The sequence below is a fragment of the Primulina eburnea genome, chromosome 17, assembly GCF_022965805.1.
Source record: "Primulina eburnea isolate SZY01 chromosome 17, ASM2296580v1, whole genome shotgun sequence".
NCBI classification, from domain to species: Eukaryota; Viridiplantae; Streptophyta; class Magnoliopsida; order Lamiales; family Gesneriaceae; genus Primulina; species Primulina eburnea.
Genome location: NC_133117.1, coordinates 759,344 through 785,453, shown reverse-complemented (window position 1 = coordinate 785,453; position 26,110 = coordinate 759,344). Strand labels below are relative to the sequence as shown.

At 36.6% G+C, this 26,110-nt stretch overlaps 2 protein-coding genes across 3 annotated transcripts; one reads left to right on the top strand and one right to left on the bottom strand.

Annotated features, from left to right (window-relative positions):
• Positions 1 to 484: 484 nt before the first annotated feature.
• On the bottom strand, positions 485 to 12,294 carry LOC140818100 (pentatricopeptide repeat-containing protein MRL1, chloroplastic). Of its 2 annotated transcripts, none has more exons than XM_073177947.1 (19): positions 11,732 to 12,294; positions 9,303 to 9,945; positions 8,982 to 9,216; positions 8,657 to 8,720; positions 8,433 to 8,577; positions 8,225 to 8,340; positions 7,830 to 7,958; positions 7,512 to 7,685; positions 7,246 to 7,410; positions 6,095 to 6,235; positions 5,405 to 5,504; positions 4,233 to 4,341; positions 4,044 to 4,135; positions 3,850 to 3,940; positions 2,734 to 2,965; positions 2,519 to 2,611; positions 2,022 to 2,070; positions 1,856 to 1,949; positions 485 to 1,096 (listed from the first exon to the last, which is right to left on the bottom strand). In XM_073177947.1, the coding sequence occupies exons 1-19, from the start codon at positions 12,059 to 12,061 to the stop codon at positions 862 to 864; spliced, it is 3,237 nt and encodes a 1,078-aa protein (XP_073034048.1). In that variant the 5' UTR covers positions 12,062 to 12,294; the 3' UTR covers positions 485 to 861. The 2 variants fall into 2 exon arrangements, with proteins under 2 accessions (XP_073034048.1, XP_073034049.1); XM_073177948.1 differs by having other exon boundaries at positions 8,982 to 9,207.
• Positions 12,295 to 21,510: 9,216 nt separating this feature from the next.
• LOC140818178 (uncharacterized) lies at positions 21,511 to 25,948 on the top strand. The gene is made up of 5 exons (XM_073178065.1): positions 21,511 to 21,993; positions 23,792 to 24,088; positions 24,186 to 24,401; positions 24,950 to 25,078; positions 25,541 to 25,948. Exons 1-5 carry the CDS (start codon positions 21,736 to 21,738, stop codon positions 25,751 to 25,753), a joined length of 1,113 nt encoding a protein of 370 aa, XP_073034166.1. The 5' UTR covers positions 21,511 to 21,735; the 3' UTR covers positions 25,754 to 25,948.
• The last annotated feature ends 162 nt before the right edge of the window (positions 25,949 to 26,110 follow it).

Here is a 26,110-nt window from a genome sequence, read left to right as displayed (position 1 = left end):
CATCATGAAGCTGGAATCGAGGGAACATACGTACCGCCGGTCCAGTTTTGAAGATCTTTTGCTTTATAGAAGACTTTTTATATTGATCCTTCACGCAAATAACAATTATATATAAAACAATTTCAATCATTATTTATCTTTATTTTCTCCGAATGCACTGAACCGTTTAATCTCATAACTCATACCATATTCTCATTTATCCGTGGTAGCTTTAAGTTATCGACTTTATTATTATCAATTATTTTTTCAAAATTTACAAAGACGAATATTTTAAAATGATTTAGTTTATAACATTATTAAATATTTTCCGGATATGACTCCGGGAGGAACCGAAATAAGGAATTGGAAATCTATTATTTCAAATACGTCAATATATACAAGCTAAACACTTTTGGCCATGCTAAATCTTATCGTGACTTACTCACAGTTACGAACATTGAGAGAAGAAAGTTCCGACTTTTTAGCGTGTGAAAATGTAACCAAAGAAAGGAAAGTGAGTCCAAGAAATTATATTACCTTGACCACATATTCGAAGAGTGACTCGAAAACTAGCACATAAAAAAGGGATGATCAAAATGCCAATTGCCTCCTAAGAACCGCAGTTTACAAATCTAGGCATTCTCCTCAGGTGCCATTTTTCTTTTTTTCACTAATATAAACACGTAAACTCCAACTTATACTTTCATCTCACATGTATAAACACTTTCCAACCGACAAATATCTGATTCTTCTCAAAGCATGATGCAACCTTACATTTGATCATTTCCTTCCCCAGAACGCACTTCTGCTGCTTTCACATAACTAATTAAGCAAAGAATTTGTGCACCTGAATCGATTCCTGGAAGACACCATTCATCATCTTTAATCCAAGGACAAAAGACCAGTTCTGATTGTAAGTTGTTGGCGGAGTATGCCTGAACTTAGATGTCCATGGGACCAACTCTTATGAGTTGTACTCCTGATGAAACTAGACTCTAGCTTGGGCTCGAACCACCTTCTTATGGAAACACCATTGATTCGGATCTTTCCATATGACTCATTTCCTTGGTAAGCAATACCAAGTCTTCTCAACACTCCTGCAACTGACTGACTTATCCTGCATGCAAAAGAAGCAACTTCTAAACATTTTGAAACATAACTAATCACGGTTTCACAAATGACAGATGAACATCTAAATCAACCGATTATTGTTAAAAGATATTATTTCAATGGTGAAGTGGCTCAGCTAACGAGGATAAAAAAATCAAGTCACTTTCACATCGGACGGTTAAATTTATTTTTCGATTGTTCATCCAGTGTCTTCATTCCAATATTCGGTGCTCTCAATTAGAGTAACTTAATTTACTCTTCTCAACTGAAAGTAAACAAATATATCATTCAATCATTATAAAGTCCAAATTTATGAAGGAATCTTCCAAAGTCCCGGAGCTTACTTAAAGTAGGGCTATAAATGAACTGTTCTCGAATTTATGGGATTGAGCTTAACCAGTCTGCTAATTTATGGTAAACATAATTCAAACTAGATATCAAGTAAAAGCACCGTGCATTGTAAGCAGAGAAAAAAAAGGATACAATTTTATTTCACTGTTTTTTGAATTATTTAATCTTCAAATATATTATATGATATTTATTCAATTTAAATAAATAATATATAAACTCCAGGATCAGTAAAATTTGAACTCAAATCGAGTGGCTCACAAGCAAGAAAGTCCAGTTCTATGCCAGAATCAGCTATAATATTTGTGAGAGTCAAATTTCGAGATTCTTCGTCTTAGGTTTGGTTCCTATGTCCACCGCAACGTTAGATACACATATGGAAATTTTTGTTTCAAATAAGCAGAGAAGATTCTCTCACCTTCCAGCAATATTAATTGTTTTCTCACCAGCAGGAGTCTTAATTTGTGTATTCTTCACGGGCAGTAAAATGGTTATATTAGGCAGTTTTGCACCTGAAAAAAAATGCAGAGAGGAGAGTTCAACAAAGATAAAACAAAGCAACACCAATAAGTGTAAGAGGGTACCAGCAGCTGAACGATACTTGAGCCCTTTCAGAACCGTCAAGAGATATACCTGACAGTTGTTTTCATCCATCAGTTAAAATCTATAATTCACAGTATTACTACATCTTAACTAATAAAAGTTAAATGCTGAAAAAAAAAATCATGTATAAAAAAATATGGATCACGATTGTATGTTGGTGAAGAATTCGCATGAGTGAGCAGGAGCAAGACAAAAAGAGAGAAACAACTGAAACAAGATAATTCAAGTTTCTTATCAAAAAAAAAAAAAAAAACTGAAACAAGATAATTGGAGATTTAAAGTCAATACCTATTCCTTTTTGTGGCACAAAATAACAATGGAGAAAACAAGACATTCACGGAGTTGTTGGGAAACCTAGAGGAAGAGGTTCCTCCCGAAACAGGAGTGAATTTCATATGGCTTAAATGTGACAGTTGAATCAACTAGAATTGTATGGTTGGTAGTAGAAACATATTGCTACCAAGAGAAACAAGCATACCTCAGCTGTATGCACACTGAAATTTCTGGCATCTATGACGATTGAGCTTTCTTTTAGAGAAACAAAAGGTACAACTCCAAGTGAAGCAGCTTCCTAGAATTCAAAGACGAGTAAATTTACTCTTCTAATGTTTGAGGATATGCATGTTCAAAAAACCAATAAAGATATTGTTAAATATTAATAAAACTAGGTCATTTTCGAAATTGTTTGCTGACCTCTACTAAAGATATAGCACGCGGATCAAATTCCCCAAACCCATTAATGAAGGAATAGATGTTCGCGCCTTCTGATATACCAGTATGAACTCCAAGATTCTCAATGAGCCTATTTCTTACAGATACATCATGAGGAAGCTGAAGGCATCCCAAAACTTGAGAAAGTTCATCCATTGTAGGTGTGACACCAGCTGTGATTGTTTCCCTGTACATCATCAAGGCCGAGGATGTCCTGCAAATATGACTCGTCTCAAAATGCTTCTTAAAATTTTTTACATTCATAATTTCAGAGTAAATCTAAGCAAGGTCGGTGAGTTTACACAGGTCGGCGAGTTCACACAAATGATAGTCTCTGTGGAAGGCAAGATAAATTTCAGAAAATATAAAAAGAAGATACAGTTTTCGGCCCTCAAAATGATAGTGACAGGAACTTAAATCCAGTAATATGGAAAAATCAACCAAAATCTAATCAAGCAGTCTCAAAGGAGAACTTTTCAATTGCATTTTAATATAATATGGGAAAAATCATAGTTGCAGACTTGCAGTACAGATAAATTTAATTGATTTTTTTAAAAAGCAAAACAAAACTTGCACCACAATTGGCGCTGAAAAATCATAAGATTTTACATTTTTCATAAACCATTTCTAATGTCTGCAAACACCGTGAACAGTTTAATCTTTGGGTGTATCAATAATTATATCAACAAGAATATCATACTCCAAACATTATTTTTCACTTAGGATCTGGTGATAAAAGCAGAAAAAACATCAGGGAGATTGGCAATGATGGCCTAATTTTTGGTAGGAGCAAAAAAGGGAAAGACAAAATTAAAGAAAGATTGAACCTTGTATAGTAGAAACATGGGATTAGTATTTCAAGTTTACAAGGAAGACCCAGTCATAAGTAAAGTGCTCCAACTTTATTGAAATGTTTCTGATCAAGGAACTTTACAGAACAAGGCACTGCATTATGACTAAAAAAAAACATTTTGCGACCGACTTTTTTACTAAAAATGTAAGGGAAAGAATCCAAACGAGTGATTCATTATTATTTTTTATTTTCAGCAAAAAAACGAAACAATAAATTGCTTCATATAAATGATATAAATGATTTACCATTTACTGTCAATCTGAAGTCGTCCAGAGGAGAAAGATAGTACCGGCTCACCGAATTTACAAGCTTTTTGGAATCTTGATAAGCACATAGCTTCAGAAAATGGACAAAGTAAAATTGATGAAGCCAATGATTTCCATGCCAATCATTAATACATTCTCACAGAAACATGATAGAGAAAACCAACTAATCTTACCCAGGATGCACCGGCACATTACAAGGTTAGGGGCAACACGATCCTTTTTTGCTTCGGAGATAAGCATAAGGCCAGCTTCTAGATCATCCTTGCTGGGAAGAGATCAAACCAGTATATGAGATCTGGACAATTGTTGTTGGGAAGGAAATAACAAAATCATATTGCTTGTACACAAAGGCAGGTTATTACTTATCACTTGCCACTAAAAGAATGGAGTATGTGATGGAATTGGGACATAAGCCCATGTCTTTCATTTCAAATAAAGTTTTGATAGCCATCTCCAGTTGATCACCATCACCTGCAATGGTATATGAACAGGTGATTTCCTCACACTACAATACCATAAACACGAGCTTTAACTATTTCAAATTTTGTGACATGACAAAGACAATTTTCAAGCTCTCCGCATACAGACTCGCCGTCCATGGACAGCCCCTTCATTCTTCACATTTGTTTGGACGAGTCGGCCACTTTTCCTATACAATCTTCACGAATCTCAAGAAAAATAAGGAAAAAACTCTCCTACACTGTTGATGACACCTCGAAGGTGTGCTTACCTCTAACCATACAATTTAAAGCATATGAGAATTGTCCGTTAATATAAATTGAAGTTGTCCTTTCGTTATTCAACATTAAAGTTCCTGTAGGATAGTGCTGGTACTTATCCCCATTACGACAGTTCTAAAATTAATAATATGCTTGCTCCTCATTGCCACCAGTTCAAGTATGATAGAATTTATCTTTATTTAATAATGCTTAAAACTCACATTTCCCAAATAAAACTCCTGGTCAGTCAGTCAAATAATGAGATAAGACTTCCTAGAATTCTATTGGCCGTCTCCTGGCTTGATTTCCACTGATTAAATTCAACATGGGCTGTTTTTTTACCAGGAAAAGTGAAAAAAAAAGTTGCTTGGCCATTGAAATTACGTCGTATCCGTTTAATGAACCACATTCACTCATAGGGTTTTAATAGATAAGCTCTCTGAGCAAAATGTCTGTGAGGTAAATATTAGTCCAAAAATTGTAGATGAAGCGTCCAAAGGGCAGGAAGAAAGCGGTCTGCAATTTCATCCATAAATAACTTAAACCTAGCTAATCCATGTCGTTTGATAACTGATGTCATTAGCACCTCTCAATAAAATATATTATCAATATATTTGACTTCACGGCCATTGTCATCAATTTTCTTGTTTTCCATCTAAGAATCATGAAAGTGAATTATTGTTTAAAAGATGTATAAAGCTAACATAATGGATACATATTATATGTTCAGTCAAACTTTTAGAAATTAAACTTGCCAGAGAGTTTCGGGGAGAGCTGTACCAGCTGGGGTGGAGGGGTGGGGTTTGAGAACTTACACAAGGAATTTATCAAGGCATTCATCATTGGTACTGTTGCCTTAAGGTTCAAGCTCTTGATGACCTTATAAAGCTCCAGTGCCTTCTGCCAATCTGTGGCCTAAAACAGATTGAGCAGATGCAGCAGTCAGACACCAAAATTTCATAAGTGGGGACTTACCTTCAATACTATGAATACAATGGCGTAAATCAACAAATCATTCCTATGATGTCATTATTGCCGCTGAGAAATTGAAGCTGTTTACAAATACTAAAGTAAAGTTAGTTAGAGTGCATAACCTTGGTTTAGGAAATAGTATCTTACTATATAGGTTAAAATGAAACAGAAGGTTTGTTATCGTTATCATTATCGTTGATATCAAAATGACCACCTCATCCAAATCTTTAGTTAATCAACTGGAGAAGCATTTAATATATGTGTTCACACGTAGAACTTAATTGATCTTTAGTTCCCAAGAGAAGAAAGACAAACATTACAACTCATGCAAATGATGTTTTGATTATTGAAACTATCAGCATAATCCAAGAGATAAAAACTGAAATCAAGATTCAATATATCAACTCAAATCAAAATAATCCCTGTTTGTTGATTACTTATTAGTGGGAAGCACAACCCAATCGCTTTGATGAAGACAAAAGCAATGTAAATAAGGAAAATCACAAAATCAAAAGCATATAAGCAGCCCATACATTACTACAAGCACCCATCAAGGAACTATATGATATAATTCCAACAGGCATTCCCTTAGCCCTAGCTTCTTCGAGAATTTCAAATGCGGCATCCACTTTTCCAGCATGCCCTGCGACGTCTATCAATGCGCTGATAAACATCTGGATGGAAAAAGTTAAAAGTAAGACTGACATTTACCAAAAACACAGGAATATAATCATATGTGTGCCAGCATGTACATATATGTATATCTGAAGCTAGACTCTATCACGGATCATGTAAAGCTAGACCTGCAAATATGACTGGTACAGAAACAAAACTACAAAAACACAAAATCAACACCAGAGCATTCCAGAAATTGACAAAGTCAACCACCTTAGAATGTTGTCATCCTACCTTTGTAATTCAGTTACTGTAGTATGATATACTACAATAGCATAGCATACACTGCACATAAATATATAGAGAAAGAGATGTCGATTTTTTGTAGTGGTTTAAAATGAATTTTGACAGTTGATAAACATCAAGTTTCTAAGTATTCATGCAAATAATTAAATAGGACACCAAGCGGCAATGACAAAGAATACTCACAAAGGAAAGGCATCTAAAAAATTAGACACGGGCTTGGACTCACGTGATTCGGGCTTTGACTCGTGTGATTCGGTAAGTTTTTAACCAGATGAATGCTAGTTGAAAATAAAAGAAGGAATGAGCAAATAAAAGAGTGATGACTTAGAATAATGCTATAATGCAAAGTGTTCAACTCCTATTTATTTGAGGGTTGAAATGACATTTAAATTAAAACAGAAAGGCGCAAGCTTAAAAATTTGGATGCATTGCAAATGCTTTAATTTTCTGATATTTTACTCTGTTCAAAATGAAGGCTAGGAAGAAAAAGGAGGATCGAAATGTCTGAGTGAAATGAGAATTTTAAGGGGCAATTTTGAGATCGGTAAGTGGATAATACCATCATTCTTCAAAGTCTCATTTTAAAAATAACTGTTGAAAAATAGGGGGAATGCCAGCCCCAACCCCATCCCTCCATTGGAACTGAGATTTGTTGACTTCATTACGCCACTAAATTTAGACCATAAAACCAGAATTTAAGTTATGCCCAAAAGAATAATAATTAAAATGAGACACTAAAAACTACAGAATATGAATGGACAACCTCATCAGGGGCAATATTGTTTTTAATCATGTCAGCATAAACACTGCAAGCAAACTCCCAATCACCATGATGGCTGCAACTGTTTACAGCAATAGTGTAAAGTTCTGCACTGCCCTTGATACCATACTCATGAATCATATTGTACACTTCTCTCGCCCGATCAACCTAAAAACAGTTCTCATAAGCCTAGTTAAGATACAATGTGATACAACAGAATGAGGACCAATGATCAACTTGATTTTGTCAAGAACGCAAACAAAACCCACCTGATTGCCATGAGCACAGGCCTTCATCAGAGCACCAATGGTAATATGATCGGGATCTATGGGTTGTATCTCAGTTCTCATTTCTGACAACACGTCAAATGCACGGTCCACAGCTCCTGATTGACCACATGCAGTGATAAGCGCATTGAAAATAACTCTGTCTGGCTTCACATTCTATTGTATACAAGAGATTGTCGGTTAGACTTATCTAGTAGCCCAATGTACAAATCACAGAAATACGATTGCATGCTAAAATAAGAGAACAGCTGTAAACATGCTACAAAAAGAAACAGTAATCGAAACCATCATATTATTAACCTTAGATCTTAGTATTCCATAGGCACCAAATGCCTTAGCAATTTGTCCTGCCTTGGCACAACCATCGATCAGAGCACCATATGTGTGAACATTTGGTTCGACTCCAGCATTTACCATTTCATGAAAAACCTGAAATCTAGTAAATCTTGTGAGGAGATGAATTCGGAGAAAAAAATACAAAATAAACTGTCACGACGCCTTTAGTAATTCATAAACAGATTAATGATATTGGTTACAACACACGATAACTTATAAAGCAGAGGAATCCATTAGTTATATTTTATACTGATGAAGATTGAGGTTTCTCGCCATCCTCTAGTGCAACAGATAAATAGGCTGACAGAGGATTGGTTCATAAAAAATTGAAATGGGAGCTTCCCAGACTTGGTCTATACCTTGAACATAGTATCCACCTTTCCACATTTGGCATAGGTTGATATTAAAGTAGTATAAAGTTTGCAGTCGGCTTTCAATCCAGCTTCCTGAACGTGTTGCATAACTTCAGAGGCACCTACATATAAGGTAAGAAAATCTAAAGAATGACTTCAGGTTTCAATGGCATGTGGGAAGAACTGTTTTCATGTTTAAGGGAAAAGCACATACCCTCAGAGTCTTGAGAGCCTGCACAAACAGACATGAGCAAATTGAATGTACTCAAGGTTGGATTTGGGATAAGTCTGATGAAGCGGAATGCTTCTTTAACAGCCTTTTTTCTTTTACAGACATCAAAAAATCTGACATGATAAACCTGGAAGCGTGGTATTTGAAAAGTCATCACACAAGAGACTCATTGCTGCAACAGAAGGAAATCAGGTAAGCACACTCACCTTATCCATATCCAACAGACCTTTTTCTTCCATATCTTCAAGCAACTCAATGCAGCTATTCAACCTGGAATCCAGAAACTATAAGCACGCTGGCAAGATCGATAAATGAAAATATTGGTCATAATCCACGTGTATAAGGTTATTGATTAATTATCATGTAAAGTGTCAAACAACAATGTGTTCAAGCACTTGTCTGCCCCATCACCAAAGTAGTTCTTACTTTACTATGGATTATAGTTGATTGCGCTGTCATTATGTCATAAAGATAAGCAATTCAAAACAAAATAAGAAACGTAAAAAAATATTACTACCCCAAAGGAATTACCTGCCTTCTCTTAGAAGTTGATTGTAAACACGTAACTGCCATGAAGGGTTATGCTTGTCTTTCATATGATTCCCCTTGGTACTGGAGGACTGGAACAATTTTTTCTGGCTATCTTGATGAAAAATGTTCTCGGTCTTGTTTCTTAAACCTTTCCTATTTCCTGAACCCTTCTGGTGACAAAAAAAGCCTTCACTACAACCAAGAGGCAGTTTTCCTTCCCATTTTTCTGGAAAGACTGCAACTCTTATCATTAAATAAGGATAAAGAACAACATTTAATGTAGAAAAACTTAGAGAAGCAAAGACACATATATCTGACAACCTGTAGACAAAGCATTATCTGGTGCACTAAGACTTGATCCTTCCACCAAAGAATTATTTGTGAAAGATAAAGAGGAACTATTCTCATGAATGGCCACGTCAATTTTGGGAAGCTCTTCCCGAGGGGAATCTCTTAAATAAAGGCGATGTACATCACCCTCTTTGAGGATTTCAAGGTTTACTCCAAGTTTATCAGATTCTGCCAGTAGATCAAATGCTGAAGAAGATGCGGATCTCAAATTTGACTTAATTACTGGAGCTGAAGAATCTGTAGCAGCTGGGACATCCAGATGCACCTTGTGAATTTTGGTGAGGAAAGATGGCACGTTGACTTTGGTGGGTATAGATGATAACTCCATAATCTCAGATGTCCCGTCGGTTATAAAGTTTTCGGTGCTTGAAGGAACCACATTAGATTGAAATGTAGATTCTTTTGTGATGAGAGTGTCTCTGAGAATTGTATCGGTATCACAAAACTCGATCTCAGAAACCATTTGGTTGCTTTCTCTAGTTCCTTTTACCATACTTCTGTTATCACCAACATATGTTTCCTTCCTTAAATCTTCAGAGTCTGCATCTGTAATAATCCAGCTCATAATGCTTCTTATTTGTTCAGATAATGCAAGAATTAGCCGTCCTGGCATCTAAAAGCATTGAAAAGAGTCACAAGCTAGTTCTTGCAAATCAACAAAAAATAACATTCTGTTATTTCTGCGACCAGATAAAGTGAAACAACCTTGTAATCACAGATCGTCGTCAAATGGATGGTCAAACACGATGATACTACATTTTCATTAAGAGTCTTCTCGTGAGTTGTGACAGAACCTGGTGCTATGACATTCTACTACAACTGACTATTTTAGCTGTGCAATTTTCCTTCTTGAGCTTTGAGATTCTTAGGAAATTAGATATCACGTCAAAGTATCCAACTAATCAATTAGCAGACCTCACTTTCTCGGATGACTCTTTTATAAACACTTGATTTCATTGACAAAAGTGGAAAAAAGAAAGCGTATATTAGTAGAATCATTGAAGGCGTGTTTCCTTTTAAAGGAAATCAATCTCTAATCTTCGAAAAACTTTTATGTTGTTAGATATAATGAAATGAAGAAACTAATGGAAGTATAATATCAAATAAGATATAAAGACATACTTGTAAACAATTTCTTTCACATTTACCTCATATTCTATTGCTAAAATACTGTACAAAAACTAGAATAATGTCTAATTAAAATAAAGTATTAAAAAAACTAATAAAAACAATAATTAAGCTTTTGCATTAGAGTTGCCTCACTGCTAGTAAAATTAGTCAATCAACAGAGAGTCAGCACCTACCGTTGGCCTCAGCTGATAAGACAATTTCTCGGTCGTATAGAGCCAACACTCAGACCATCAACAATGTACTAAAAGGTAAAAAGTTAAGTATACTCCAAAGGTGGCAACTCTCGTGTGTCACCCAATCCAACATAGACAAAACTCGGTCAAGTGTCACAAAAACACAGTTAGGTAGGGACAAGAAGTCAATTTGAAGGTAACAAATATCCAATTTTAATTTATAACATAGGCTTCACACAATAGAGGACTGCAAAACTTAGTTTCAAATAAATACACATTGCAGGGCATTAGAAACTCACTTCTCCACTACCATGAACATCACATACATCTGAAGATGAAAGACTATAGACATAATATTGAATTGGATACAAGCCTCAATTTCAAATTTCTAACTAAACAAAGGATAATATTTTTTCTCATTCCGCAAATGAAATCCAAGACCATATTACAGCCTTTAAGAAGGTGGCACGAGAAGAAATTAATTCATAAAATTCCAATGACTGTTATTTTGATAATTAAACTGGGAAGAGTGAAACTAAACTGAGCTGAGAAATGCAGATACAAAAGCATTAATATAGCTGATAAACCAAGTAATTCAGAAGTAGAGGTGTGTTTTTCTATATCAACGGCATTTCAGTTTCTCAAACTAACAAAAGATAAACTCTGAACATCCGCCACCCTTCAGGTCTTCCTTTAATTATCAAACACGATATGAAAAAAAGGAAAAACTGGCAAATTATTCTCATGCCAAGTACCTAAGATCACGGACACACCAGAATCTTGGAGATGCAAGAATCATAGAGACGCAACGTGTTCAGTAGATAGAGCATAATTTCCACACGAACTCTACGAAACACTTACAATGGATAAAATTAGCTTTTACCCGCCACCCTTCAGGTCTTCCTCTAATTATCAAACACGATATGAAAAAAAGGAAAAACTGGCAAATTGTTCTCATGCCAAGTACCTAAGATAACGGACACACCAGAATTTTGGAGATGCAAGAATCACAGAGACGCAACGTGTTCAGTAGATAGAGCATAATTTCCACATGAACTCTACGAAACACTTACAAAGGATAAAATTAGCTTTTACCTGCATGACATCGAACTGTTTCTTCGAATAGGTGAAAAACACGACAGTGAGGGCAGAAAATGTGGCAACTGCGGGGAAGACGAGAGTCGGCTGCGAGTCCAGCGAAACTCTAATCACGTATTTGTAGTGATGGGAGTTCGATCTTGACTTTAATTTTTTACATTTTCTCCGATAACTAAGCAGGTCTTGCGACCACCAGAGATTGTGGTCGCAGCCGAGGAATTCACTTCGGAGTAGCCCAACGTGCTGCCCCGACGAGCATTGAGGGTTCACCGGAGCGCGTGTAATCAAGGACAATGCTCGGGGTTTCATAATCAAGCTCGAATCCATGGACTCGACAGATGGCAACTTGACGCAGCCAAGTGAAGAGGATAAACTGATGGAGTGGTAAGGAATTAACCGGAGGATCGATGCCGCTCACGCATGACAAAATCCTCTCCGGTTCCTGCGTTTACAGTTATCTGCGGTGCAACCTTTTCAGGGTTTAACGGTCCATAAATGGTACAAACTGATAGAAAATGAGTGGAACGGGGAGGATTTTTTTCTTTGAAGAAAGTGGTACAAAGAGATTCGTCAGATATTTGCAACCTTTTGATTTTTATTATTATTATTATTATTATATTATAAACAATTCTGGAAGGTAAATGATATATATTGAAAATATTTATGATTAGTTTATAATAATTAGTTTTTTATATATAAAGATTATATTAACCTTTTTATACAAAAACTCTTGTGATACAATCTCACATGTCAATTTCGTAAGACGGATCTCCTATCTAATCCGAATCATAAAAAATATTACTTTTTAAGTTAATAGTGTTATTTTTCACTCTAAATATCATCAAGTTCATCTCATAAAAATAAATCTGTAATAACATTTAACAATAGATCTACCATTTGATTTTAACTTGTTTAATGAGACAAGGTAGTATAATATTGACATTTGAAAATTGATTGATATGAGAATATATTTATCATCATCACGATCTTATGTACCGTATTATGTCACGTTATTTTTTTTATCGTGGTAAGTGGATAACAAATCTTGCAAGAGTGTGGTATATTTGATAATTCCGAATCCGTTTGTCTACGAACAAGGAAGCTATAAGTAATGAAACTATGAATCTCATTGAGAGTTCGATCCTGGCTCAAAGATGAACGCTGGCGGCATGCTTAACACATGCAAGTCGGACGGGAAGTGGTGTTTCCAGTGGCGAACGTGTGAGTAACGCGTAAGAACCTGCCCTTGGGAGAGGAACAACAGCTGAAAACGGCTGCTAATACCCCGTAGACTGAGGAGCAAAAGGAGGAATCCGCTCGAGGAAGGGCTTGCGTCTTATTAGCTAGTTAGTGACTTTTATAAGCCCAAAAAATACATTTTGGTTCACCTTTTAACCTTTACGTCCAGAAAATAACCTCAATGATACCACCATCAGTATCATTACCATAAATAAAAATGCTAATTATTAGACAAATTTATCTCATTAATTCTGAAACCAATGAATATGAAGAAAATCAGCATGTTTCATTAGATGCTAGTGCTTCGTTGGATGCGTTTAAAATATTTTATCTAAATATGATAATATTTGTTATTTTCAATTAATATTTTATTATTATTATAAGTGATATACTATCTATTTTTTTAAAATATAGATAAAGATAGAATTGAAAATTTTAAATAGAATGAATATTTTAAAAAATATAAATAAATAAATAAAATTATATCATAAGTGTGTAATTGTAAATTTAAATAAGGTTTCACCAAGTACTTTAAGGTTCTATTTGACAAATACTTTAAAAATATTTTTAGTATTTTATAAGTAAAAAAACTTAAAATATGTGTTTAGATAAAATTTTGTAAAATATTTTTTTGATATTAGTTTTTTTCAAAACTATTATCTAAGTATAGTTTTTAAAATTGTGAGGTGATTTTGATGTTTTAGAATAAAAAAACATAAGTTAAACATGAATTAAAAAAATTCATTGTAACAAAATTTTGTTTTAAATACTTTTCAAAAATTCATTTTAAATTCAAAAAATATTTTTTATAGAATCGTTGTCCAAACACATATTTATTCTTAAAGAAACTTTTTAAATTTTTTATAACAATATTTAATAAATATTTGTCCAAACGGGACCTAAATGCACTTTTTTGGTGATTTTTTTTGTATAATTTACATAAAGAAAATGTTGATACACAGCAAAGCATTATGGATAAAATATTTGGTAAATGCAATAAATAAATTTCTATAAAAAAATGTTCAAAAAAATATATGATGAGTTAAAACGAGTTCGATCATCACCATGATTCATAGTTATATGTCATGAACTTAGCCCCAAGTAAAAGTGAGGTATTTGCCCTCGACTCCGCCCTTGTGAGTACTAGCGAAGCAACCTTAAAAAGCGATCTTGGTGGTTAAGTGCATAAATAAGCACAAGTTGCTTGGAGAAATTGTAGAAAAATATGGTGCACACTTAGTTGATTGAAGAATGAATTGGTTGAGTTCTTGATTTTATCACTTACAAATGAGCTCATACACCTCTATATATACAATTTTCCTAGTATTTTTAGATCTTTCTAGTATCTAGAACATTCCACACGACTCTATAATTGAGTATAATAGAATTTCCTATAATTTACATGCTACATAACACAAGAGTATTATAGAAGAGTTTAGATATTCCTCCAAGTATCCACATCTTTCTAGATTGTACTTGTGAGGCTCGAGACCGATCGTCGGTGTCATGAGGTTGCACATACAATGAATGGAACTTGTAGGCGGAGGGAACATGAATGAACCGATCTTACACCGAAGCAGAGGGATTCCGAAACTGTTCAGGTATGAGACTGTGCAGCTTATGAGGCTTAAAAGATTTGATATGCATTACTCATATCAAGAAGATGTATATTCTTTTCGGTAGCTCATCACATAAGAACTCAAAAGTTAAGCGTGCTAGACTTGATGAAATTTTGGGATGGGTGACCCCCTAAGAAGTTTCATATGGTGTGTGTGAATTAGTATATAAACATGTTGGAAAAACTCTTCTTGGTATAGCGAGGATAGTCATCGAATTTGGGGCGTTACAGTTGGTATCAAAGCCGACTTCTCCTAATACGGTGTGGTTCGGAGACGAACCAAACGGAAGCTGTGAGCATGTGAGGCCCGGGACCGGAAAGGGCGGGGGTGATCGTCGGTGCCATGAGGTTGCACGGACAATGAGTGACTCCTGTCAGGCTTCTAGGCGGACGAAACATAAATGAATGGATCTTACACCGGAAGAAGAGAGATTTCGAAACTGTTCAGGTAATAGACTGTGCAGTTGAGGAGGCTTAAAAGATTTGATATGTACTACTCATATCAAGAAGGTGCATCTTCCTTTCGGTAGCTCATCACATAATAACTCTAAAGTTAAGCGTGTTTGACCTGGGGCAATTTTGGGATTGTGACCCCCTAGAAAGTTTCCTAGGGTGCGTATGAATGAGGAAATAAGAACGATGAAAAGATTCGTTTTGATACTGTTAGAATATGCCTTGAACCGTGGGTCTCGCTTATGTTTGGTTTTTGGGCTGTCTGATTATGGGCCTAATCTGACACTTTCTAGTCTAGGGTTTTTTTGAGCAGCATAAATACTGCTTATTCTGTAACCTAGATACACACTCTGTAATTTCTGAATACCTAAAGCAATAAAGCATCCTCTTCTCTGCCCGTGGACGTAGCTAACACATTGTTAGTGAACCACGTAATTCTGTGTGTTGATTCTTTACGTTAATCTTTCTTGCAATTTGTTACAACAAACTGGTATCAGAGCCGAATTTGAAATCTGGTGAGAAAGATGTCTGCTTTGAATGTGAAGATCGACAAATTCACGGGGAAGAACAGTTTCGGTTTATGGCAGATCAAGATACGAGCCATGTTGAAGCAACAAGGGCTGTGGGCGCCGTTGTCGAAGAAGGCATCGGATCCCGAAACCGCTGAGATGGCCACTATGGAAGAAAAGGCACATTCGACTATTATGCTATGTCTCGCAGATGATATCATCACCGAAATCGCAGAGGAGGAAACTGCATCTGGTTTGTGGTTAAAACTCGAAAGTCTGTATATGACAAAGTCCTTAACCAACAAGTTGCTTTTGAAGCAACGTCTGTTTAGTCTGCGAATGCATGAAGGTACTCAACTTAGAGATCACTTAGATCAATTGAACACAACTTTATTAGAATTGCGTAATATTGATGTGAAAGTTGAAGATGAGGATGCTGCCCTAATTCTGTTAGTCTCTTTACCATTGTCGTATGAGAATTTTGTTCAGTCTTTTATTGTTGGTAAGGATACTGTGTCTCTGGAAGAGGTTAGATCATCCCTTCATACTAGAGAACTGCGACATAAGGCGACTGGTATGGGTTTGGGTAATCATGCTACTGGGTTAGTGGCCAGTGGGAGTAAGGGTCAGGGAAATTCGGGAAAGAAGAAATTCAAGAAACCGGCTTTTAAGGGCCCTAAACACGATGATACCTGTAACTACTGTAAAGAAAAGGGACATTGGAAAAATGATTGTCCGAAGAAAAAGAAGCAGCAAGAAAAATCGGGTACTGCTGCTGTTGCAGAATCTGGCACCAACTCCGAAGATGATATAGCCTTAGTTGCTGATGAACAAACACATCACAATGATGTGTGGGTTCTTGATTCAGGGGCATCTTACCATATATGTCCGCACAGAGAGTGGTTTACAACTTATGAGCAGATAGATGGGGGCAATGTTTCTATGGCCAACAGTGCTGTATGCAAGGCAGTTGGAATTGGCTCAATAAAATTACGGACACATGATGGCAAATTCTGTACATTGAACGATGTTAGGCATGTTCCACTCATGACGAAGAATCTGATATCGCTTAGTCTACTAGACAGTAAGGGATTCAATTTCAAAGGTGAAGGTGGAGCTCTATGTGTCTGCAAGGGTTCTAAAGTGATTCTGAAAGGTGTCAAGCGGGGTACTCTGTATTTTTTGCAAGGTTCAACGCTGTCAGGTGTTGCTGCTGTCGCATCATCGGAGGTTCACAAGGATGATATGACCAAACTATGGCACATGAGGCTTGGTCATATGAGTGAAAGAGGGATGCAGGTTCTGTCAAAAGGAGACCTTCTTGGTGGGCACAAGGTAAAAGATCTGGGATTCTGTGAACACTGTGTCCTCGGGAAACTACATCGCAGCAAGTTCCCTAAAGCAATTCATAGAACAAAAGGCACGCTTGATTACATCCATTCTGATTGTTGGGGTCCTTCTCGCGTCGAATCTTTAGAATGTTACAGATATTTTGTGTCTTTTATCGACGATTTTTCAAGAATGACTTGGGTGGTTATGATGAAGCATAAAAGTGAAGCTTTCAAGAACTTCATGCAGTGGAAGGCATTAGTGGAAAATCAAACAGGGAAGAAGATCAAAAGACTGCGTACAGATAATGGTCTGGAATTCTGTTTGTCAGATTTTGATGAGTTCTGCAAGAATGAAGGTATTGCTAGGCATCATACAGTCAGAAATACACCGCAACAGAATGGTGTAGCAGAACGGATGAATCAGACACTTCTGGAGAGAGCCAGGTGCATGCTCTCTAACGCTACTTTACCTAGAAGGTTTTGGGCAGAAGCGGTTAGAACGTCATGTTTCTTGATAAATCGTGGACCTCATACCGGTATTAATCTCAAAACACCTTATGAGGTGTGGTCTGGTAAATCTGCGGATTACTCCAATTTGAGAGCATTTGGTTGTACAGTTTATTATCATGTAAGTGAAGGTAAATTAGAGCCAAGAGCTAAAAAGGGAGTACTTGTGGGCTATGGGGAAGGAGTTAAAGGATATAGAATCTGGTCACCATCAGAGAACAGAGTTATACTAAGCAGAAATGTAGTCTTTGATGAAAACTCTATGTTTAACCCCACTGTGAAGTCTAATGTTGTATCAGAAAATAGTAGTGTTGAGAAACAGGTGGAGCAGCAAGTCATTCAAGACGAGAGTCAATTTCAGCAAGAAGAAGAAAATCAACAATCATATTCAGAAACTGCACCACCAGAACCCTCACAATCATCAGTTAATCAGCACAGTTTGGCTCGTGATCGGAATGTGAGGCTGAATTTTGGAAAGCCTCCAAATAGGTATGGGTTTAAGGATATGGTGGCTTATGCACTACAAGTTGCTGAAGAGGTAGATACTAACGAGCCATCCACCTACAAGGAAGCAGTCACATGTACAGAGTCAACCAAATGGCTTAGTGCAATGGGAGACGAGATGGAGTCACTTCATAAGAATAAGACTTGGGATCTTGTCCAAAGGCCTCCAGAGAGAAAGATCATTACTTGTAAATGGGTTTTCAAGAAGAAGGAAGGGATGACACCTGCTGAGGGTATCAAATATAAGGCTCGATTAGTTGCAAGAGGGATTCATCAGAAAGAGGGAGTAGATTACAATGAGATTTTCTCGCCAGTAGTCAGACATACCTCTATCAGGGTGTTACTAGCAATGGTTGCACATCAGAATCTGGAGCTCGAACAACTCGATGTGAAGACAGCTTTCCTACATGGAGAGTTGGAAGAAGTTATATATATGACTCAGCCAGATGGTTTCCAAGTTCCTGGAAAAGAAAACTATGTTTGCAAGTTGAAGAAGTCCTTATATGGACTAAAGCAGTCTCCAAGGCAATGGTACAAGAGGTTTGATAGCTACATGATACAGATTGATTACAGCAGAAGTTCGTACGATTGTTGTGTGTACTACAACAAGCTAAAAAATGGTTCTTACATTTATTTGGTCTTATATGTTGATGATATGTTGATAGCTGCACAGAACAAGTCTGATATTCAGAAGTTGAAGGGCCTTCTGAGTGCTGAATTCGAGATGAAAGATTTGGGTGATGCACGAAAAATTCTAGGAATGGAGATCTACAGGGATAGGAATCAGAAGAAACTTTTCTTATCACAGAAGGGTTATATTCAGAAGATATTATCCAGATTTGGTATGTCTACATCAAAACCCATAGATACTCCAAGTGCTGCAAATATTCATTTGTCTACTGCGTTTGCACCTAAATCTGCTGAAGAGAATGAGTACATGTCTCGAGTTCCCTATGCTAGTGCAGTAGGAAGCTTGATGTATGCTATGGTCTGCACTAGACCTGATCTTGCAAAGGCTGTTAGTGTTGTCAGCAGATTTATGGCACAGCCTGGAAAGGAGCACTGGCAAGCTGTGAAGAGAATTTTTCGATACCTTAGAGGTACATCTGATGTTGGTCTCATTTATGGAAGTGATACACAGTGTTTAGTCACAGGTTATTCAGATGCTGATTATGCAGGAGATGTTGACAGTAGAAGATCTATGACTGGTTATGTGTTCACTCTTGGTGGTTCTGTTGTTAGTTGGAAAGCTACTTTGCAACCCACAGTAACTTTGTCGACTACGGAAGCAGAGTATATAGCATTGACAGAAGCTGCAAAAGAGGGAATCTGGTTAAAAGGGCTGATTAATGATTTTGGTCTACACCATGATCAGGCTATAGTATATTGTGACAGCCTTAGTGCAATATGCTTAGCCAAGGATCAAGTTCACCATGAAAGAACTAAGCACATTGATGTCAGGTATCATTTTCTGAGAAGTGAGAAAAGAATTAAGGTGAACAAAGTGGGTACTGCTGATAATCCCGCCGATATGTTTACCAAGCCGGTTCCACATAGCAAGTTTAAACATTGTTTGGACTTGCTGAATGTTAGAAGCTGTTAGTTGCCCTTTTCAGGGCAAAAGTCTGAGGCAGAGGAGTCGTCTGGTACTGTTATGGTACATCTGATCCTGTTGTTCAGAGGATTCAAGTCAAGGTGGAGATTTGTTAGAATATGCCTTGAACCGTGGGTCTCGCTTATGTTTGGTTTTTGGGCTGTCTGATTATGGGCCTAATCTGACACTTTCTAGTCTAGGGTTTTTTTGAGCAGCATAAATACTGCTTATTCTGTAACCTAGATACACACTCTGTAATTTCTGAATACCTAAAGCAATAAAGCATCCTCTTCTCTGCCCGTGGACGTAGCTAACACATTGTTAGTGAACCACGTAATTCTGTGTGTTGATTCTTTACGTTAATCTTTCTTGCAATTTGTTACAACAAATACAATAAGGACAATCGTCAAATCTGGAGCGTTACAGTACTGGAGGCTTTTAGATCTAACATTTTTCACAACATTCTAGATCCTTCCACATGAACCAGGAATGTTCATGCATTGTCCTCGATGTTCTAGACTCTTTCACATTAACATAAAACCTTCATCACTTGTCCACACCGTTCCCGGTCCTTCAGCATGGATCTAGATCCTTCAACTAAGCGACTAAGTGACTTTCTTTTGTCAACCATAGCCACAAAATGAGTTTTCTTGTGTTCTATCTCTTCCTCCGCACTAAAAGACAAGTTAAACTTTGCTTTACCCTTGGCATATCTCTCCCCTTGATACTCTGTGAATGACTCCGCAATGGTGATGGTCTCATCCACCATCCCCGCTCCTCGCCATTGCACATCTTGCTTCGCCCAAGTTTGAAGACCACCCACGAAATAGAAGAGCAAATCTTCATCAGACATCTCAAGAACTTGAAACAATATGGTGGTGAACTTGCTCACATACTTCGGTATATTACCCATTTGCCTCAACTCCCTAAGTTTCTTTCGCGTCTTGTAGACAAAATTTTCCATATAGAAGTGGCGTTTAAATTCTTTCTCAAACTCATCTCATGTATTGATCCGGAATAGACCCGTATCCATGTCGGCATGCATTCTACACCACCATAGCATAGTTGTGTCCGAAAGATTGAGACCTGTAATACGTATTTTTGTCCAATATGTTAACCCTGATATTTATCAAATATACATCGAATAATAACATATGCGGTCATAAAAAAAATTTATATAAAAAAGTGAATCTTAGTAACTGGATCCTTAAAATAAGAAGTCGTCCGGCCTGATAGCATAAAGAGGACAGATCATCCAAAGTCCAACGATACTAGCCCAAATGACACCATATGGATGTCTTCTGACACCGGCTTTGTTAGAGCCTTCCCCAATAGTAAATCAAGAAAAAGAAAGATTTGACCCAATAAGGTTCACTTTCCAAATCATGGTGTAAATGTAGCCGAGGAAATAGTGGATCTAATCTGAAACCGTATCACGGATATTAGTCTGTGAGACGGGTAAATTCTACCCATATTCACAATAAAAAATAATACTCTTAGCATAAAAAATTATATTTTTTCATGGATAACCCAAATAAGATATTCGTCTCACAAATTCGATCCGTGAGACCGTCTCACACAAATTTACGAGGAAAATAGTTGTATCTCGTGGGGCTCAAATATTATACACTGAGGCTTGACTGGAACAGAGCTTTATGAGTATACTTGGATTACTTTACTTGCTCAAAGGATACGTGTCCACTGGATGGCAAATATCAAAATCCAGACCGCCATATGGAGTGTAGCCACGCATCTATTAGTAACCCTATTTGATATTTGAAGCCTCGTTTGGTTCTCATTTAACTAGATAATTATTGCTTTAGGGGGGACGCCACATATTTTATCTTTAACTGTGAAAACGTGTTCAAATACCAGATTTCTTATATTAAACAAATTAGAGATAACTTTTCCAAATTAAATTTTTTTGAAGGTGGTGATTTTTTATTTGAGTGAAGTGTTTTAGGAAAAAAATATTAAATTCTAAGCAAACCAAACAAGGCCCCTGGTCGGTTGCCTCTCTTTCACCTATATATAGATATATAACTGGAAAAAGAACAAACGAACTCTCCCTCACACAAAACGGAAGTAAAAGAAACCAAAAACAGGGGAAAAAGTTGAGCACAGCCCATCTAAATTCACGAGAAACCCACCAAAACGACGGGATCGAAGACCCTTTAATCTCCAAAACGTTTTCAGCCATTCAAGAAAAAAAGGTTGTGGTGTTGTTGGGTCTTAATTTTTTTGACATGCACAACAATCACAGCGGCGCAATGATGGACAAAAGTAGCACTCAAGAGGTCATGGACGGCTCAGATATTATGGAGTTAGTTGAGAATGAGAGGGTTTTTGGTAAGTTTGTGGATCACAAGTTTCAAGAACTGGACGGTGATGGTGATGGGAAGCTTTCTGTGAAGGAACTGCAGCCTGCTGTTGCGGATATTGGCGCTGCTCTTGGGTTGCCTGCTCAGGGAACTTCTACTGATTCTGACCATATTTATTCAGAGGTTTCTCCTTTCTTTTATTTTTTTCACTTCTATTTTTTACAGCCGTATTTACATATTGCTCTTGTTTTTCCCTGATCGTTTTTGTTAATGTTTATTTCTTGGTATCACGGAGGTGTGGTCAAATTGTAAGAAGTTTTGGTTTTGACTGTCATTGATGGGGTCTTGGTTTAGTTGTGTTATTCTGTGTATTTTGTTGTTTGCTAGTTTACGAAGTATTTAATTTATACTAATTTGTATCCTTGCACAGTTCATAGACTCTAGGAAGACTATGAAGACTGTCGAGATATAATCTGTTCTTTAATGGTTTGTATTTTGGATTGTTTCATTCCTGTTGTAGTATGATACTAGGATAAGGAAGTGTGACAAGTTGAGTGGGATTCCCTACTTTGTTTGGCTGATTCGAGGGGAATGTTGTAATCCTGGTGTAGTTCGTTGATTTATCGTTGATATTATTTGGTCTACACCAAGATTAAATTTATGCAGTCTTCGCCTAATCAAAATTGGAGGGGGAAAATGAACTAGCCTCGGAATGAATTCAAACCTTTGGTAGCTAAATCTTGAAAATTTTACTTCCAACCGGAGAGGAGAGATGAGAAAGTTTAATTTTTTTCAGATACTTCAGTTTTTGTCTGCATTCTGAAAGACAAAATGGGTGTTAAATTGCCTTCATTTTCGTGATTGATCAAACTTACGCTAGGTGAATTGATCATCTCTGTATATTTTCTTATTCCATCCAGGGTTACTTGTCTTCATTCAGTGATCTCATTTGGTTGACTTTGATGTTTCAAGAGACATACGTGTCCTTCATTAAAAATATTTAAAGCCCTTAATTACGTTACTTTATTACTCTTGACTTTGTTAGTAAGTGGACCTCAAGAAGTCGGAATCAACAATTAAAATGACATGTGATTTACATGTAGCTTATTTTTCATACAACATGACCCCCAAGGTGTTGTACCTCTCAGGGTGTGCTTGGCTGTAATATGTTAACTATGTGGTATGGAATATTTGAACTCATAAGAGTTGTATTTGTCTAGATGGGGCAACGTCTAGTAACACATGTAATTTTAAAATTCGTTTGACCTTTTGGAATTTGGACTATTATCTATTGCTTTTCGTCTTACTTTTGTTTGATTAAATGTATGAATTTTGTGACAAATGATTTTTAATGTAACAATAGGACTTAGGAATGTGAGATAACTCGAGTCAGCTCATGAGCCTCTCAAAATCACTTGACTCTAGCACAATCAAGCTCAAATATTTTCAATATGGAGTTCAAGCTCAAGTTTAGTAGTTTGTCAGCTCGTGAGTCGAACTCATTATCTGTGCTTGCGAAAATATTCATGAAAAATTATGTGAACTCAAGCTGAGCTAGTGAGCCGCGGGGGGTGTCGTAAACAAGCTTCTTTGTTTTGACCTAAACGAGATCGACCTATTTTTTTTAAAGTTGAGCTAAAGATCGACTGGCTTATACTCATAGATGGGACTATATATAAACAAGGCAGAAGTCTACTGGAACAGCTCTCATTAAAGCTCCACTGGACCTAAAAAGCGTTGATGGGAACTTTACATTTTATCTGTTGCTAGATAGCATTAAGTTACTGGGTCTTTTGATTTACCTTCAGGGCAGATGTTGGAGGTTTCTGCTTTGTATTGAACTGAAAGTGTATTAATGTTATTGAAAGTTGCAAGAATGAGCGATATTATCCGACCTAGACTGTAGAAGTGGTTTCAGCCTATGTTTATTATGCTGTCTTATCAGAGAAAATAAAAATTCACTGCTTGTGATACAATCCAGGTTCTTAACGAATTCACGGACGGTAAACATAAAAAAATAAGCAAGACTAAGTTTAAAGAGGTTCTGTCGGATTTCCTTGTGGGCATGGCTTCTGGTTTAAAACGAGACCCCGTTGTTATTCTTCGAATTGACGGTGAAGAGCTTCGTGCATTTGTTGATAGTCCAACTTTTGAACCGGAGATGATATCCATATTTTCTGAGCTTGACTTGCCTAATGGATCACTGAAAGATTACGTTGTTAAAGCTTTTGAGAAACTTTCGATTGACCATGGAATGCCTCCTTCCACCGATCACTGGGTACATTCTCTCTTTCAATCTTATTCAATTTTACACCTTGATTAATGTCAAACCTAACTTTCATATACTAGTAGTAAGATAGTTATCCCTTTTGTAGGTCATGTGTGACATTGTGGAGCCAGCACTCCAATCACTTGGCGGTATATTTGAGCAGCCGGTTTCACAGGAGACATTTTTTGCTGCATTTCAAAGATCTGTGGAGGGTGTCTCACGAATTCTCAATGAGAAACCTGTAATTGTTGCTCACAGCCAGAACACATTTGACGGGAGTGGGATTAGGAGTCTTATGTCAAACAAATTCGAGTTAGATAAGGTAATGTACATAGTTTTGATAATTACTAGATATTTAGCACATACAATGAGTTTGTGCTGCATATTGCTTAGTTTGAAAGATTATCATTTCTGCTAGCAATCTGTCAAATTTTGGAAAAGTTTTCATTGATTTATTGTAGTCTATTCGAATAGGTAAATACAAAAATCAAATACAAACACATACTTCATCTGGATAAAATAGAAAGACGTTAAGCTACTGTGGTTAATTCAGCAGTTGAGACATTTGAGTGACTTGAGAATCTCTTAAGACGATTCATTCGGATCGACACGAGAGTCCAACTACATTGCATTGCCAGAATTCTTATTAAAAATATGGTATAGCTGATTACTTCAGTAGTTTCCAACTTGCATGCATGAATTCAAGATTTGGATATTTTAATGCACTTCGGCAGATCCCATGGACTTTTAGTGGTAAACATCCTTCTGTTGCAGCTTCTTGAACATTTTTGGTCTTGTATAATTTCTGTTTCGAAATACATTTGATATCCCCTTTTAATAGACTTCACATCTTGCACTTATTTTATGCAGACACTGGACCTTGCCTTAAAAAATATACCGAAAGATCGCAACGGGAAACTTTCAAAGGATTTCTTAAACGTTGCCCTGGATGCTTTGGCCAGCTCGGCTGGATTACCTCCACTAGGGGCTCTTCAAGAGGTATTTTTACCTACTTAATCTTTCATTTGTCCAAATAAAGTGCATTATGCACAAGTTACAACTGTTAGCCATTGAATTTTCGATTGATCTTTACACACCGCTGTGTCATTGTTGGTTCTGAAGGTTCCGAATAAATTCGTTCTGCAGAACTCACATTTACCGTTTAAAATGCTTGCTAGGTGGCTTCAGTTGCATCCGCTGTCAGTTAATATAACGTGATTACTGAAACGTGACTTTTTACCCTTTTTCACGGTTGAAAATTTTGAGCAGCACCTTTGGTATTTGCTCTTAGTGCATTTGGTGGGCATAAATCCTTCAATGACCCTTGTGATCCTTTTTATTCAAAGGGATTGTCTACTTATGAGATTAGGCCCGTTGATTTGTTTCGACTATTATATATATATACATGGCCTAATCTAGTAAGGGCAATAACAAAATTCTATGTTCTTTTTGTGTTTGCAGGTGGACGATATTACGATTGAAGCTCTGAAAATGTTCAATGCTAGTGATGGGAAGATGGTGAAAGAAGACGAGTTCAAGAAAATATTAAGAGAAGTTCTTGGAAGCATCATGCTGCAGTTGGAAGGCAACCCTGTTTCGGTGTCTGTGAATTCGGTCGTGCATGAGCCTGCCGAGTCTTCCTCCACGCTCCTGCCACCGGCATCGTTACCATAAGCTATATATAAATATAGAATATATATTTCACATAGAGGTGAAGGAAGTCAAAGAATGACCTAGATGTGTAAGTTTGTTTGAGTGAAATACTTTACTAATATGTAGTTTCTTTGGGAATGTGACAAAAATAATGATGTAATAGAAACGACAATGCCAATGAAAATTTACTTGGATTTAATAAATATATTTTCTTAATTTTATTGACTCACAAAACCATCTCCATTTCATTTGAATTTTATTTAAGTTTAATTTAAATTATTATATTATTTCTTATCCGACAAATCATAAATTTTTATGAAAAATAATGTATGCAGTTTCTAATTTTTATAAAAATCTATTAAAAAATTACAAGAATTA

Bases quoted from the DNA above. Each gene is read 5' to 3' on its own strand.
- LOC140818100 (XM_073177947.1), bottom strand. From the start codon at position 12,061: ATGGATTCGAGCTTGATTATGAAACCCCGAGCATTGTCCTTGATTACA. The intron at 7,411-7,511 runs GTGGGTTTTGTT...AACTGTTTTTAG, and splicing joins CCTGTGCTCATGGCAATCAG to GTTGATCGGGCGAGAGAAGT. The intron at 2,071-2,518 runs GTATGCTTGTTT...AACAACTGTCAG, and splicing joins TCAGTGTGCATACAGCTGAG to GTATATCTCTTGACGGTTCT.
- LOC140818178 (XM_073178065.1), top strand. From the start codon at position 21,736: ATGCACAACAATCACAGCGGCGCAATGATGGACAAAAGTAGCACTCAA. The intron at 21,994-23,791 runs GTTTCTCCTTTC...GATACAATCCAG, and splicing joins CTGACCATATTTATTCAGAG to GTTCTTAACGAATTCACGGA. The intron at 24,402-24,949 runs GTAATGTACATA...TATTTTATGCAG, and splicing joins ACAAATTCGAGTTAGATAAG to ACACTGGACCTTGCCTTAAA.